We start from the raw sequence: 17,749 nt of genomic DNA on the forward strand, positions 1-17,749 counted from the left end.
ATGACCATCTGCCTCTATTTAGCAAAGAGTCTGAGACTTCCACTGCCACCTTGTTGGTTCGCAACAGATTGCAGGAAGTATCTCGAGATTGTCCAAACAGTTCTGGGGACAGTGTGTTGTTTGTCCTTTGGGAGACTCTATTAATTTCCTTCCAGGCCACCCTCCCCTGACCCTCTTTCCCAGATACTAGCCCATCCCCATCCTTGGCCACTTCCAAATCTGATCTATTAACTACTTTCTGCTCCTCTAGCTTTATTTTTCCATGGTCTTCCAGAGCGTTTAGTTCCTCATTGATGTTAGTGGAACTGGTTGGTACAGTTGTTATAATGTCTATAGGAGAAGGGTTTGTCGCAATCAGGGAGATTCCCTTGAAAAGATGATCAATTTTCTTGTTCAGTGTTTCCAGTTGATACAAAACAGTGCTGAACGATTTTCCCAACAAATCACATAGGTGAAGTAGTTCATTTTCCTTCGGAAATTCCTGCCAACTCATTCCTAATACTTCCTCAAAAACCTTCCTATAGTAACCACTCTAATCTTTCAAAATTAACACACCGTTCCTACTGACTCTTTCCACTCAGATGTATATCAACCAACATGCGCACACCATCATTCACATTCTAATACCAACAATATACCAGACAATTAACTTCCTGGAACTCACGAATCCTATGTGATCACTTCCTATGTTTAAGTACCAGATACACAGATCCACTTCCTATCAACAATCAAATCTGTCTTCCTGCATCAAGATAAAATTTTCTCACTCCTATCTAAATACACACACATACACACTCAGAAAGGGGAGGGAGAAGAGAGAGAGAGAGAAAAAAATAATAAAAAAATAATAATAAAATAAAATAAAAATAAAAAATAAAATAAAATAAAATAAAATAAAATGGAATAAAATAGATGGCGGCTTCAGCACTGAGGATCCTGACAACGCCGCTTCATGCAATCCCCCTGTTCAGTAGAGCCGATGAAGAGGGCCCAGCTGTCTCTCTTTGAAAACTGAAGGAGAGGGTTGGGAGAACCGCCCGGTCCGGCGCGGCCCCAAAGCTCAACTCTCACCACGAAGAAAGCTGGGGAGGAGGCTGGGAGGCAGCACAACAAGGCAGCGGCAGAAGCAGAAGGAGCACAGGCCAGTAATCTGAGTTCTGCTTCCTAGTAAACTAAAACTCTAAGCAGTAATTCTTGTTGCATCACGATCCTGATAGATGGGCATACATTTAAAGAAAGGCTGAAAGGCTTCAATGCTATACTCTCTTGCTTGAGATTAAACCCCATTTAATTCAATGGGGTGGATTTAATATACACAAATCTATAGGATTGTACAATAAATTATTTTTCAATATAGGTATACTAACGCCACCAAATTATTGCTGGCTAGATCCCTTATTTTAATTGTAAGATCTAGGAAAGGAGCAAGCATAGTTGATTAGACTTATGAAATATCATACAAACAATAGTAATACCTAAGATTCATGATGTGATCCTCATGATTCCCTCTGTTCAGGTGTAAATGGTTGGGGTAGACAAGCAGAAATGCAAACAGGATTATAAGGATTTCTGTGGAATTTTTCCCTCGGTCGACAAAATCACCATTAAAAATGTAGGGATTTTCTTCCGAGGGGAGACCATTCTGTAGAAGAAAACAAAACAAAAGGATCTGGTAGCATGGCATTTCATTACCATCAGAATGGCCAATTGTACTACAAAGCTATGCATGACTCTTTCTTCTACCTGTCGTCAAAGCAACTTCTGTAGCAATTAATTTCTGTACCTGTGCCATGGCTCATATCAGGTTCTGGTGGCAGCAGCAGAACAAAACCATGCTATCTCACCCCTTTAAACTGATATGTCCACATAGAAAATAAAATGGGCAACCCCACATTATGATTACTAAGCATTGAATATATAAAGTTTTGGTCAGACCTCATCTGGAATAATACTGTGTCCAGTTCTGGGCACCAAGGATATATACAAACTGGAACGTGTCCAGAGGAGGGTAATCAAAATTATCAAAGGTTTGGAAACCAAGCCCTATGAGGAATGGCTGAAGGAGCTGGGTATGTTTCGCTTGGAGAAAAGAAGGCTGACGGGATATGATAACTATATGTAAATATTTGAAAGGATGTCATATTGAGGAGGGAACAAACTCATTTTCTGGTGCTGTAAGGACTAGAATATGGAACAATCCCCAGAGAGATATACTGGCACCTTCCTAGCTGTCTTTCTGCAGACCTTTTTGTTTTGGCAATTTCTTGGAATGATGATTATTCAAAGTGGAAAGAGACTTATATAATGTGTTTTTTAAAACAAGTTTTATTTTTGGGTAGTTTAATTACATTTTTAACTTTTGCATATTGTGAACATTTGATTATGTTGTTTTAAATGTTGTAAGCCACCTTGACGCCCACGCTGGGGAAAAGAGAAGGGTATATAAATAAATATGACAGCAACAGCAACACCTCAGCTCAAAATAGGATTAAATAACTTCAATTGGAAAAACCTACATCATCAAACAAATCAGGTTAAATGCTGAAAGCATGTCTGATAAAAAAAAGAAAAAGAAGTCTCTGTCTGCTGGAGAAAGAATAGTGAATATCATCATTAGCAGGAATTGGCTTTTTGTAACAGTGCAAAGAGTTTTAAATTATTCTTGGGCTGGCTCTACGAATGGGTTTGGTACCACTTTCACTGTCATGGTTCAAGGTTATGGAATCTTAGGATTTGCAGTTTAGGGAAATACTAGCCTTCTTTGGCAGAGATAGCTAAAGATGTTGTAAAATAAAAAACCCCAGAACTCCATAGTATTGAGCCAGCACAATAAAAATTGTGTTTACAAAGCTCAAGGCTCCATAGGATGTTGTAATGGCAGTTAAAGTAGAACCATAGTACTGTTAATTATGAGACATGATGGACCGCAGTGTTTCAGCATTTTGAGCTCTGGCTTCAGGACACCATTTAAAAGCCAATTGTACTATTCATACAACAGTTTGATCAATACAAGGACATGACTCCATTTCCAGCCTTCAAATCATCAGGAGCTATTCAGAGGTCACTTGACTAACTGGAATCTGTTTCCAATAATGAATCACCTTGAATTCAGAAACATACAAGCTAAGTTCGTTTGACTGGAATAGCATTCTTGCAACAAGAGTTTTTAAGGGAGTAATTACACTTGACATTTCATTTACATTTCAAATGCAAAAGGTGCATCTCCTTAAAATATAAAGCTGGCATCCTTGACTCCGTTTATTTTCCTTGAGCACTTCTCTAGTTTTAGCTAATGGGGAGGAGTGCAGGGAATGAAATTATCATCCATGGCAGGAGGAAACAAGAGCGAAAGATAGCTTTCCAATGGTTTGTGGAGCTGAAAGTTGTACTGTCTCATTAGAGTGCCTTCCGGGTACGTACTTAATTAGCTTCCCTTTGTCAATCTGGCTTTTAATTCCGCTCCAGGATGTCTATATGCATAGCATCAATTTAACACAGAGACTAATTTAGCAACTGGCAATTTTAAATATTATGGGCTACAGTTGTTGCATGAAATTATTTCCCCCAACAAAAAATGATGGGAAATGGTATCATTTAACAGTGGTTAGTGCAGTGAATGAAAGTATCTCAAACTGCTTGCTTTAATTAAGCAAAGGTGTATGCATAAGATAAGTAATTCAAAAGTATTAAAGACTTGTTATCTAGCTGAACAGGCTGCAGATAATATTAGGGTCATCATTTAAGGCTGTTAAACTGCTTGCCTTCCCTTGTTCTTCCAAAGGCAATATTGGTTTATAACCAGAGCAAAGTCTGGCAGCAAAATCAAAGACTACAAGTCACACTAAAAGCTTAACCAAAGATTGCGGGCTTTAGCACACAATTTACCAATGAAAACATTCTTAATTTGTAACAAAGACTCAAAGCATATTAATAATTGTATAGAGGTAAGTATGCTGGATGCTGCCATTGCGAATTCTGAAAAGAAATAAAGGAATAACCCACAACTGCAAACTTCCCCCCACCTCAATCAAGTTATTTTATACACAGTAGGCCCTCCATGCTCATTGGGATTAGGGGCACAAAATCCTGGGAAAATGGGAAAATTGAGAGTTAAAATGCCCCTATTGGTCTTACACATTTTAAAATTTCATTGATTTTGGATGGAACCTAGCTTAAAGTAGGTTTACTGGTTGACATTATTGTGATGTTACTAGTTAGATTTCTGTTTGTTCATATTTGAAAATAATCACTCCAAGAGAGAGCTTTATTGCATCAGGGGAGACTATTTTGTGCATCCCCTATTTCTTTAGCACTTTCCCCTAATAATTAGTTGACAACACTCAAGGTGTCTTCGCACTTCAACTTTGTGCAAGTTCATACAAAGCATTTAGTGTTTATACTTCTATAAACCTCACAAGGTTTAATTTCTCCCTCTCGCTTTTCAATAGTGTCCTCCACTCAGTTTTAGTAAGGATGGAAAGATGATCATTGGCCAAAAATTGACACCACAAAATGATAATCAGTGAACAGACTAACAAATAAATGAAAATATGTTTAGATACCTTCCTAAGAGCCCCAGGAACCTCACATTTACTTACTTTGTAGAAAATCAGTAAAAGATCATCTAGCTTTCCATGCAGATCACCTAGAAAAAACACAATTTCCCATAACCAACACATCAAGTAAGTAAGCTGACACAACAGTCTTATACATACAGTCTTATGGGGGGCGGGGATGTGGACTTTTTTTAATGTGTCAAATTGCTAATTTCACATATATTGGAGTTTATGACTGTATTTTATGCTATATAATCTGTCTTTTGTTATGTCGTACACCTCTTTGAGTCCTGCTCTGGGAGAAAATAAATAAATAAATAAATAAAACATGTCAACCCAGAAGTAAGTCTTATGGAGTTCAATGACATATAATCCCAGATAAATGGGTGCGAAGTAAGTAAGAACATAAGAATCTATACCATTATTGCCTTGCCCCAACCCAACTGCTGTTTTCCACCCCATATGTGCTCCAATGCGCTCTAATTATATTATAGTGCTATAATTAGTGTAGTTGTGCTTCAGTGCTATACATTTGCAATTGCAGATGCCCAAATTAACTCACCAAAGAGATCATTTTCAGTCTTACACACTGGGAGATCATATTATCATCCCTATTTTCCATCTTCATAGTGTACAGTTTGTGTAGGCATATATTGTGTATACACACACACACACACACACACACACACACACACATATATATATATATGAGGGTTGAATGAAAAGTAATGCCTCCACCTTCGTAACTCCTCAACAGATGGCAACGTTGCTTAAGTTGCATTGACCGACCATCTGTGCAGGGTTCCATACTTCACACTTTAACAGCACAACCATTCAGTGCTAAGGCTTCCCACCAAATGGAACTGTAGAGGAGAGTCTACTGAACAAGCCGGTACCTGCCACATACCAGTACAGACATCTATTGAGGAGTTACGAAGGTGGAGGCATTACTTTTCATTCAACCCGTGTGTGTGTTATGAAGGTGTGCAAAAGTATGATCATTGGACTATAGAATGGTGAATTGGTACAAGTACACTAATTAAGAATATTTCAATATTAAAGGAGGTTAGAGCGGTATGTATTCATTATCTCAACTAATGTCTCAATAATGTGTTGGTGTGATAAACTCCTTAGTCTTATGGGATATTTAGCATTTGCCACCATACAACTCTAGTCTTTCCCAAAACTATATAGGATGTAGGCATGGCAACTTAAATCGTATCATGGCACTATAATAGTATAGTGAGAGGAGGAGGAAGATATTTTACAAACTAAAGAATCCCGTTAGTGCAGCCTTCTCCCATTTGAGAAGTAGAAGGCCATGTTCAGAATAGATGCAGATTAACTATTTCATCATCATCATCAAGGTATTTCTGACTTATAAGTGTTACTTGCCAAGGTCACCCAGTGGACTTCCATGGCTGCACAAAGTTTTGCGTCCTGGTCTCCAGAGTTGTTGTACCCCAATGCTCAAACCACACCATCACATTGGCTCTCATTTCATTATAGAATTTAAAAACAAAGGTTCCACCTGCCAAATCTCTTACTCTGAGGAATATCTGCTTAGAACAAGAGACAGGGGTGATAAATCCAGGGAGCTTTCCTGCTGGATATTTTACACTAAGAGGATACCCTCAGATCAATAGATCTGGCAGGAAGCCACATGGGTGACCTATCATTCCAGTTGTCTCCTGCTAGGGCCATTCCATACTATACTACAATACTATGGTTTCACTTTAATTGCCATGGTTCCATCTTATTAAATCCTGGGATTTGCAGTTTATGTAGGGATGTTGGATTTCTCAGCTCTGATCCTTCATCAAACCACTAACCCCAGCATTCCATAGGATGCTGCCATGGTAGTAAAAATGGAATCATTTGATGTTTTATGGCAACCTTATGAATGGGAAACCGTCAAGTCACAGTGTCCTCAACAACCTTGCTCTGATCTTGTAGGGATGTGGCTTTGTTGATTGAGTCTATCCATCCATATTGCAGTCTTCCTCTTTTCCTGAGGCCTTTTACGGAGGGTTTAGGTTTGATTTCCTCTAGGACCCATTGATTTATCTTCTTATGAGTCTGTGATATCTGCAAAACTCTTTCCCAGCACTACATCTCAAATGCGGTTTTTTTTTTACTGTCTAGCTTTCACCGCTATGGCATGAACCATCCTAACTTTAATGATATATCTTCAAATTTCAGGATCTTGTCTCCTAGTGCCTTTTATAATCTGAAATACCTTTTTGAAACGTCTTTTGGAGGTTTGTTGTATCATATGGGGAGCAATTTGCCAAGGTCATTGACAGAACAAAAATAGGTCCTAGTTGCTCAGATCTCCATTTAACTTGAGTTAATAGAATGTGTTAAGTCTTGCAAAAGTGCTCAATGCTGATTGCCATATTTATACCTACCAGCGTGGAAATTTGGCTTTCATTTTACTATCAAGCAAGCAGCAATAGAAACTACAAATGCCAAATATAAGTCTACAAACCTAAGGTATGCTAAGACTGCACAAAAGTGGGGATAAACCAAACTAAACACAGTTCCATGTAAACCCCTCCCCACATTGCCATTTCTTTCTCCTTATATTTCCTGTATTTCTTCCCATTTAGATTGCAGACCTGAGGGCAGGGAACTAGAGAACTGTCAAACCATTTGTTTGCCACCCTGAGAGCCTTTTTGGCTTAAGAGCGAGGATAAGTACTCTAAATAAATAAATAAACATGCATAGAGTATCATTTCTAGTATAACAGTGGGTTGTTGGTGACTATGAAGGAACAACATGTTTAAATAACATAATGCTTTTCTTCAAAAAATATAGCCAGGACATAATGGGAAAACTGGACAGACTATTACAAGTAAGATCATCATCATCATCATCATCATCATTTAATTACTTATTAATCGCCCTCCAAGATATTAGCACACAAGATGCTATCAGGAATAACAACACTGGCAAAGCTGAGTGTTGTTAGCTTTTAATGAACACACATTAACTCATCAAAATAGATGACAGAAATTACGACTACATCTGCACAGTAAAATTAACGCAGTTCGACACCACATTAACTGCCATGGCTCAATGCTGCAGAATCCTCCTATGTAATTGGGGAGATACCAGCTGTCTTCGGCAGTAAAGACTAAAGACCTACAACCTTATCACATTGATGAGGTTCCCCATGTCAATTTGCCAGCTTCCATGGCAAATCAACTGGGCAGTGGGACAATCCCAGCACCCTGCACCCCACCCAGCCAGCAGTGATGCTTCCCTATCACTGCATGGCTTCCCTGTGGTTCCTGCTGCTCCAGTTGAGCAATGGAGCTTGCTGGAGGTGAGGCTACATTGTGTGATAGGTTACATGGCATGGGACTCTGTCACTCAACTGGGGCAGAAGTGTCCTAGGACGCTAAAAATTCCTCGTGTTATGAGGACCCTAGTGAGCCTGCAACTCCCATGATCCTGTAAGCATTGAGTCATGGTAGTTAAAGTGGTGTCAAAGTACATTAAACTCAGTTTATTGGAATTTAAATAAGTCAAGGACAAAGAGACTGTGGGAGGAGGAAAAAGAAAAGGAAACATTTTAAAAGCAGTTGGAAAAGTGGGTCAACAGATGGATCATGTCAAATCAAAACAGTAGGTGTGTATGATGATGGTGAAAGTTGATACATTTCTTTTAGATTTGCTATCGTGTTGTGAAAATAATTAAAATCTAGTGCAGTCATGCATTCAATGAAATAAACATATTTTGTTAGATTTGGCTAACAATTATTGTAGAGAACTCGTGTTGTTTATAAATGTGTGTGCATAGTAGGCTTTCCACTTACTTATGTAGAACAACCATTAAGTAGAAAAACCATTAAGAACAAACACATTTTTTTTACCAGAGAGAACACCTCCTAGAAATCTCTAGGTCCTCCAGTGTGATTCTATGGTCAACCTATGGTGGACCTTGAATATAGAATTGTGTTGGAGTACCTAGAGCAGGGGTGTTAAACTCATAAGCCTTATGATTATCTTCAAAGGGCCACTGAATGCATGGACTGAGAATCCATGGAAACAGAGGGCCAACACTAATTATTTTACATAGTGGTTGGTTCTTACTCCATTTGGATCCCCAGATGATATTGAACAACAATGCCGATCACTGTTGATTATTTGCCATGTGGACTGCAGGCAATGGAAATTTCAGCCCAACAGCCATTGTGGCTCTGAGATTGGTGAAAGGTTAAGGAACAAATTTAGGTATCGTATCCACAAGCCTTGTATCTAAATTTAAACCCCACTATCCTGACTAAGCAGACTGCCAGATGTTACCATATCACAACTCCAATCAGTATCTGGAGGGCCACATAAAATCACATGTTGGGCCAGATTTGGCCTTGAGTTTGACACATGTGACCTAGAGGTTCCTAGAGAAATCATATTAATCAAATTAAAAATAATCAAATCCAGAAATGTTAAATCCACAAATGTGGAGATATGATTGCAGTTTCAGGACAACTTACAGTTTGCTTTCACTTTCTCTTATGCAAAACTTTACCGAAGCTCACCTACTCTCTTTTAAGTTACAGGTAGTGAGGCAATTAACTTCCGGCAGTTCCAGACAGGCCTAAATTCTGAGAATAACCAGCATTTAATACTGGTTCTTCTCAAGATTTAAGCCACATATCCCATGATTTTAGTGGTTTAATGACGATTCCTCTTGGGAATTAGGCCCAAATTAGGCCCAAACCTCATGATTTTGGGGAGAGGGGTGGTTGCATTCCCTCTCTTGCCAAACCAGTATTGGAAGACATGGTCAGTGCCCCCCTGCCCTTCCTTATTTCCTTTTCTATTCTTAATCAAGTTAAAAGTAGAGAGTTACCATTGATAAAGGCTTCAAAGAGCTCCGTTGCACCTGGAAATGATGCAACAAAAGGGGGGGGGGGTTATTCCCCATGGAAAGATCCATTGCATCATTTCCAGGCACAGTGGAGTGCTGTGAAGTCTCCAGCAATGGTTACGCTTACTTTTAACTTGTTAAAGAATAGAAAAGGGGTGAGGGATGGGAGGGTAGCAGTACCATGCTGGTTCTTTGAGTTCCTGGAACCCGAAAACCCAAGATAGTGTGGAGATTGACCCTTGGGATCACCATCTACAATCCCGAGACTCAATCCCCATAGGGTGCACCCTTGCAACATCTCGACCTTATTGAAAAGGCTGGGTCTTTGCAGGTTTTTTTTTAACCTGAAGTAAGCCTAGAAATCCAGGTTTACACCGGATTAAAACTGGATTATCTTGAGGCATTATTTGGACACCTCAGGCTAATCCAGAAGCAATAATGGACTTTAGGCCTGTGTAGTAGGGCCCTCCTTTGGAGTTACTTTTCCTTGAATCATTTGTATGTGGCTTAGAGAGCAGAGCCTAGTGGCAAACTGAGTATCTTCATCATACCAGGAGGTCATCACAGAACTAGGAAAACCTCTTTGCATGTGACTATTTAAATGCATATCTCAATGAAGCTGGCTGAAAGGGGTTGGAAGATGTAAAGCAGGGCTGCTTTAGAAGTAATCAACATTTTGGTCTGAACGTCAGGAAAAAAATGTACTTTCATCTGTCACAAATCACATGGTTGGCCACAAACACCATTATTTGCTTGAAGGATCAAAATCTCTTAGATTCTCTTCTACTTTTGCAGATGAGGACACCAATTGAAGGACGTATATACTTTAATTTGAAAAGGTATTTGAGAGTCATTGCAATTCGAAGGAGACAAAAATCTCTCTTAGTGGCTCTTCCAATTGTGCAAAAAAAGGATAGCACTTGAAGGATATAATACATTGATTTGCAAAGACATGTTTATCTCTGAAAACATTCAAACCAGAGGACTCATAGTTTTGGGGAGTTATTATACTTTGTATGCATCGCCACTGTTCATGCACCAGAACTCTCTGAACTACATAAAAGTAAAAATGCAAGATCCCTTATTTACTGTTGCACTGAATCTTAAATGAGCTTTTGTTAAAATGTGGTGTCATCCTGGACCTGTAGAAGTACAATTAATTCAATTTTCTAGCTGTTCCCTTGATTTGCAGTTATAGCACTAAACATAATTTATTCTGCCATGCAGTCCAACCTCCTCCAGGAAACCGAGTATCACGCTCTCATCCATAATTCATAATAGTGAAATCAAGGGCAGTGGATCAGGATGCCTTGGCATTGCTACAATCTTCTTTGCAGGTAGAAAGGGGTGCTTACATCTTTATCTGAATAGATAGCAGGATGAACAAGAGGAAATAAAGATTTGTCTACAAGGGAGCTCTAAATCTCAGTCAATGTGTTTTCAGTACTTGTACTTCAGAGATTCTGAACGTTAATGTTAGGTTGCTAATGCCCATAGTTTGCATCTACTGCAAATCTACCAGGCTTTCCATTACTATCTGTTAATTACATAAGAACATTTTAGGTTATGGTTCACGGATTTTACACCTATGCTCCAAAAACAATTCCCATTAGAATTGTTTATGGCTTCAGTAGAGCCTACAGTGCTATTTTCTGCCCTACTTATGAACCAAAGTATAGTCAAAATATAAGGGTTGCTATTATCCACGGTTTCAAGGATCATATTTGTTATTTTAAAAATCCCACAACCACAGAAAGGGAATCTCTCGCATTTTCCTACACACACATACAAATACACACTTTACCAATATAAGATTTCTCAGAACAAGTTAAAGCATGGAAATAACTACCCACAACAACTATTTGGAATTACTCGTTTAACATAATAGGAATTTCACTCCTTTTGTAGTAAAACAGTGATAGTTGCTTACTTCTATAGTTACAGATTGGTGTCTTTCTTAAATGGCAAAGGAGGGATATCAAGAGTCCGTTGGTGTTTTGGTTCATAATGCTGCTTTATTGTAGATATGGAGGTAAAGGCATGGTGAGTGGGAGGACAGTATGCTTGGTATATAACTTGTAGCATTCAGATTTCTAAAATAAAACTATAAGCAAAATTAGTTAGGTAAAGGTAAAGGTTTCCCCTGACATTAAGTCCAGTCGTGACCGACTCTGGGGGGTTGGTGCTCATCTCCATTTCTAAGCCGAAGGGCCGGCGTTGTCCGTAGACACCTCCAAGGTCATGTGGCCAGCATGACTGCATGGAACACCATTACCTTCCCGCCAAAGTGGTACCTATTGATCTACGTACATTTGCATGTTTTCTAACTGCTAGGTTGGCAGAAGCTGGAGCTAATAGCGGGAGCTCATCCTGTCCCCCAGATTTGAACTGCCAACCTTTTGGTCAGCAAGTTCAGCAGCTCAACGGTTTAATCCGCTGCACCAGCGGGGGCTCTCGCAACATTAGTTACTTCATAATTAAATAGCTACTCTTGTGAAATGGGAAAGCCAGATGGAACCAATTATTTTTTAAAGTTATGTTTCAAGATCTTAAACAAGCATTTCATAACCTTTATATCAGGGACAGTCCATCATCCAGATGTTAGTATGAGGGCAAGGTGGAGGTTAGCATGTTGAATTACATTTAATGAATTAGAAAAACTGAATAGTTATACTAACTTCCAATTGATTTTTGTCCTATTTTCATAATGGAGGGTATTTTCAATGGTCTCAGAATAAATGTAATTGCAGAGGCATTTTTTTCATTAGGATCACATTCAGGAACCATTTGTTTGAGTACTTGGGGGAAGGCTAGAGGTGAAAGAAATTATTTAGCACACAACACAGCATTTTACAGATGGAAAAGCAGCTCTTTTCTTAAGTTTGCCTGGCTTAATCACTGATTCACTCAGCAAATCTGACAGAAAAGAAGTAGGAGGAAACATTTGGCATACTTAAAATATTTGCCAGAGGGTGACTCATCAGTTTTTTTAAAAATTAAAAAAAATATGATAATAAGGGGAATACAAGAAGAATGGGGTGGAATGGAGGGGGGCGGGGAGACACAAAGGCATGAGCTGCCATAAGAGTACAATGTGACCTTGCAAATTCAAAATGCAACCTAGATGTCACCCTGGTGCCATGTCTTTTGTACAAAGAGTGCTCATAGCTTACCACAGATGGTGATTTCCTTGGCATAAGAGGTTGAGAGATGAGTAATGTTTGGCATCTGCTGAAGGACCTTTCTGGTCTCGTGCAAGAGTTGAAGCACATATCTAGCATGAAGCTGCTGTGTAGAGACAGAGAAAGAAACAGAGATATTACAAGCTGCCATTGGAAGAAATCTATTACCAAAGCCCCCCCTGATCCTGGTAGCCTTCAAGCTGTGTTGAACTCTAACTCCTATTGCCAACATAGGACAGGGCATTTTGGATGGCTGGTTTTGGTTGTGTTGTTTAACACATCATGGGCTGGACTGAGGAAGGCTGGTTCAACTCATATCCTTGGGATGGGGGAATTTTCAGCTGGCTGATACTGTTGTGTTACAGTCTCCATCATCCTTCACCATGTCTATGGCTGATGGAACCTGCAGTCCATCTGAAAAGTCATGTGTGCCCCACCCCAGATCATTTTGCAGTCATTCCACTTGGGAGCCATTGGTGATGCCCTGTATTTTAAGCATTCTGGTTATTTTCATTCATTGAAAACTAAATACAGTTGTCTTATACAATGTTTTTTATATCAATCTTGGACAGATCAACTTGTAGAAGAAAGAGGAAAGAATGCAATACAAGCACAATGCTTTAGAAATGCTGATTCTTTTTGTATATGAAATAATAGGAAAATTGTATAATTTTTACCATGATGTGAGCTGTTGCTGGTTTTGTTATTGTGTGCCATAATTCATTTCTAACTTATGGAAACCCTAAGGTACACCTATCACAGGATTTTCTGGGTCTGAGAGTGTGTGACTTGCCCACAGTCACCCCATGAGTATTAATGACTAACAGTTCAACCCCTGGTATCCAGAATTATAATCCAGCACTCAGACCTCAACACCATGCTAATGCTTATCTATCTATCTATCTATCTATCTATCTATCTATCTATCTATCTATCTATCTATCTATCTATCCTGTTTCTCCAAAAATAAGAACTACCCCAAAAATAAGACCTATAATGATTTTGCAGCATTTCTGAGGGTGCTCAAAATATAAGCCCTATTTCAAAAATGAGCCCGAGATATAGTTAATTAAAAAAGTCAATTTGGAAAAATAAGACTGCCCATGAAAACAAGCTCTAAAGCATCTTTTGGAGGAAAAAATAAAATAATACCCCCTTATTTTGGGGAAAACAGGTTATCTATGTATACAGACATATATAAAGAAATGAACTAATGGATAGATAGATAGATAGATAGATAGATAGGATAGATGGAAAATAGATTTGCAAGGATCCCCTTTTCCCTAAGTTAGGAAACAGAATAAATATAATGTTTACTAATAGTTGCATTTATAAAGATGATAACCTACTTTTTAATTTATTTAAAAAAAGTAGCATAGGAAGATTCAGAAACATTGGAAGTTAAAAACTTTCCTGAAACTGATTGAGCATTAGTTAAGTCCCTTTCAGAAGAATTGAAATAGTATTTACCCCAGGACAGGCCTAGCTATTTCAAACTGACATTGTTTAGGGTGATGAAAGCTAATTACACTATGCACAGAACTCATGTATATAGTTTACTAGCTTGGGGATCTGGTGGTACCCGGATCATTTGAGAAAGGCATTGTTTCCCTGTGTTCCAAGTGTAGTCTAGATCCAGTGCAAGCTGGGTTCAGTGGATGTGGGTGAACTACAACTCCCATATGTGAGTCCCATCATCCATGGTTCACACCCCCACCAAATGGCACCAGGATGTAGAGTAGATCAGAGGGGCTCTATGTGCCAAGGTTTTGATCAGTCATTGGTGGTGGTCGCAGTGCTCTGAAAAAGAGAGTGAAGATACAGGAAGTGCCATCATCCATTGTCCATTGCCCTCCAAATAGTGCCAGGATGTAGAGTAGTTCATGAGGGCTCTATGTGCCAAGTTTGGTCTTAATCAGTCATTGGTGGGGGTCGCAGTGGTTTCTGAAAATGAGTGAAGTTATTGCAATTCCCATCATCCATGGTACATCGTCCTCCAAATTGCACCAGGGTATAGAATCAGTCATGGGTGCTCTGTGTGCCAAGTTTGGTCTTAATCAGCCATTTCTGGCAGTTGCAGTGGTCTCAGGAAGTGAGTGAAAGTACTGCAAGTCCCATTATCCTTGATATGTCATCCCCCAAACTGCACCAGGATGTAAACTGGGTCATGGGGGGTATGTGTGCCAAGTTTGGTCCTGATCTGTCATTAGTTAGAGTAGCAGTGGTCTGTCGGAGAAAAATTGTTTGAAAATATTGCAAATCCCATAATCCTTGGTGCATCCTCCCCCAAACTGCTGCCACATGTAAAGTGTGTCATATGGGAATATGTATGCCAGGTTTGGTTCAATTCTGTCATTCCAGGCAGTTGCAGTGGTTTCAAGAAGAGAATGAAGCAGAGCAGGTCCAAGGTAATTTTAAAGTGTAGGCAAACAGAAATTTTGGCGCCCCCTACCCTACAAAACCAATAACTGAAAAATAAAAGCATTGGATAAGCGAAAATGCTGAATAATAAGGAGGGATTAAGGAAAAGCCTAAATAAAGAACAACACTCAGGGGAAATCCAGACAGGAAGTAAGCAGGGACAGCTAACACCTCCCAAAAAAAGATTATCCCAGGCAAGAGGAAGCCAGGCCTTGAAGCCACAGGGCCATTAAATACTAATCAAGGTGATTAATTACAACATCCACACCTGCCTCCCAACAGACAAGAGCTCTTTCTCCCACCCTGGACATTATTCCACAGACAAATAAACCCCACTTGCCTTGCTTCCAACAGATGGCTTCCAGAAGGCTGGAAGGGCCGACATGGGCTCCAGAAGGCCCGCCCGGCCCACCGAAAGGGTCCATGTGGGCTCCGGAGTGCCTGACACAGGCTCCAGAAGGCCCAGCACAGGCTCCGGAAGGCCCGTCCGGCCCACCGGAAGGGCCGATGCAGGCTTCCGGAGCCTGAATCACATCCATGGATGTGGGCTGGCAGTGGCCTGGCTCCCCCCGTTTGCACCCCTTTGGGCTGAAGGAGGAGGAGGCCGCGGTGGCCGATGCAAGAAGGGAGCAACGGTGGTGGCACGGCCGCGGGCAGCACCCAGGGGCGCCTCAAATGCTGCGCCCCCTGTTGGTGTGCACCATATGCGGCTGCTTCAAGTTGCCCACACCGTTGGTCCACCTCTGGAGTGAAGGTACTGCAAATCCCATCATCCGTGGTCCATCCTCCCCCAAACTGAACCAGGGTGTAAAGTGGGCAATAGGGGTTCTGTCTGCCAAGTGTGATCCAGTTCCGTCACTGGTAGACATCGCAGTGGTCTGTGGGAGCCGAAGCTATTGAAAGTACTGCAAGTCCCATCATCCATGGTCCATTCTCCCCCAAACTGCACCAGGACGTAAAGTGCATCATGGTACTGCTCACATAATACATAATCAGAATTTACCTGGTGATGCTTGAAAGCTTGAAGAAGGGCATTAATGTCAGCAGCTGTGAGGGGGAAAGACAGACGAGGACCATAGTAGGAGGCAGGTACCTCGATTCTCCTTTCATACTCTGTCATTGCAGGATCTGAGCTGGCCATGTTGCAATCCCCCATAATGGAGACAAAGTGAGACTTAATGTCTGTAAAAGAACCAGAAAATATACTCATAAGCATTTTGTATAGTTGAAAGCAAACATATCAATGACAATTAGAATTTGTTCATAAGTTTTCCACCATTGGGAGAGCTTTCCGAGCAGAAGTTCACTCAGGATGGTCCAGCCAGTAGATGGGAGGTAAGTGATATTTGTCAATTTCTATTCCTTCTGCACTTCTCCATGCTCTCTTCCGCACTTTTTTCTGGAAGTCCCCCTATTTCACTTTTAAACAACTTTTTCCTGTTGAAAAGTTAGACTTTCCTTTCTTGTAATCTGAATCAGTCAGTTTGGTCCTAACCACTAGAAGGCAGAAAAAAACGCTTACTTCATCTTCCTAATGCGATCATCTCACTCTCATCTTGATCACACCCCTCTGACCACATTCCAGATTGTCAATATCCTTCTTAAACTGTGGTGCCTAGAACTTCAGATTAAATCTAATCAATGAGATCTATGTCTGTTGATCTAGATCCAGCATTTATGTTGATGCAGTCTAGAATTCCATTCATTGCTCTTTTTTGCTAATTGTAAGAGCACTAATGGATTCCCATTTAACTTGTGATATTCTCCTACTCCTAGATCCTTTTCATATGTACTGTTGTCCAGCTAGTCACTCATTTTGTTGAAATTGATTTTGTTAGAAGGAAGGATCACTGAATGTGGATCTTGGATCCAAGTCAATGGAATCATTAACATCAATTTTAATTGTTAATATAGGCATAAAAACAGCAAATGTGATCAACACAAGGATCCCAAGAACACTTTACTCATAGGTAAAAACCAGAAAGAGTGTCATAGTATCTTAAAATATATCACAAATTAAAACAAGTAGAATGATGAGTCACTGATGATAACTGATGTTAATACTATCACCCAAGGCATAGTATGTTTATTATTTAGGATATGGATAATGGATATGGGTATGGTACTTAATATCAATTAAAACAATAGAATTTGTTGAGTGTTGAAACAGTCTTCAACAACTGATAAATTGTGGTCTATTCTGGTTGAACCAACCAACAAGATTCAGACCATGTACAGCTGCAATACTCTTCAAACAAATGATGAGGAAAACCTCAGGAGATTCCAGATCAATATTTTTTAAAATAAATATTTCTAAAAGAGTTTTCTTTTAAATGTTTTTAAAACACAGAGAATAAAGGTTTCCTCTTTACATTAAGTCTAGTCGTGTCCGACTCTGGGGGTTGATGCTCATCTCAATTTTTAAGCCAAAGAGCCGGCGTTGTCCGTAGATGCCCCCAAGGTCATGTGGCAGGCGTAACTGCATGGAGTGCTGTTACCTTCCTGCCAAAGCGGTACCTGTTGATCTACTCACATTTGCATGTTTTCAAACTGCTAGGTTGGCAGAAGCTGGGGTTAACAGTGGGAGCTCACCTCGCTCCCTGGATTTGAACCACCGACCTTTTGGTCAGCAAGTTCAGCAGCTCAGCGGTTTAACCCACTGCGCCACTGGGAATACAAATATTTAATTCATGCTGACCTGGTTTCA

General features: G+C 40.0%; 1 protein-coding gene across 3 annotated transcripts in view; it reads right to left on the bottom strand.

Moving 5' to 3' along the window:
* Nucleotides 1-17,749, bottom strand: part of ppef1 (protein phosphatase with EF-hand domain 1) — a 55,364-nt gene that overhangs the window by 23,217 nt on the left and 14,398 nt on the right. For all 3 annotated transcript variants that reach the window (XM_008107289.3, XM_016992391.2, XM_062975217.1), the window contains exons 5-8: nucleotides 16,046-16,224; nucleotides 12,613-12,727; nucleotides 4,599-4,645; nucleotides 1,476-1,642 (exon numbers count right to left, since the gene is read on the bottom strand). In XM_008107289.3, coding sequence (XP_008105496.1) covers nucleotides 1,476-1,642; nucleotides 4,599-4,645; nucleotides 12,613-12,727; nucleotides 16,046-16,224 — 508 coding nt within the window. The remainder of the gene's footprint in view (nucleotides 1-1,475; nucleotides 1,643-4,598; nucleotides 4,646-12,612; nucleotides 12,728-16,045; nucleotides 16,225-17,749) is intronic.

This window comes from Anolis carolinensis, chromosome 3 (genome assembly GCF_035594765.1).
Source record: "Anolis carolinensis isolate JA03-04 chromosome 3, rAnoCar3.1.pri, whole genome shotgun sequence".
NCBI classification, from domain to species: domain Eukaryota; kingdom Metazoa; phylum Chordata; class Lepidosauria; order Squamata; family Dactyloidae; genus Anolis; species Anolis carolinensis.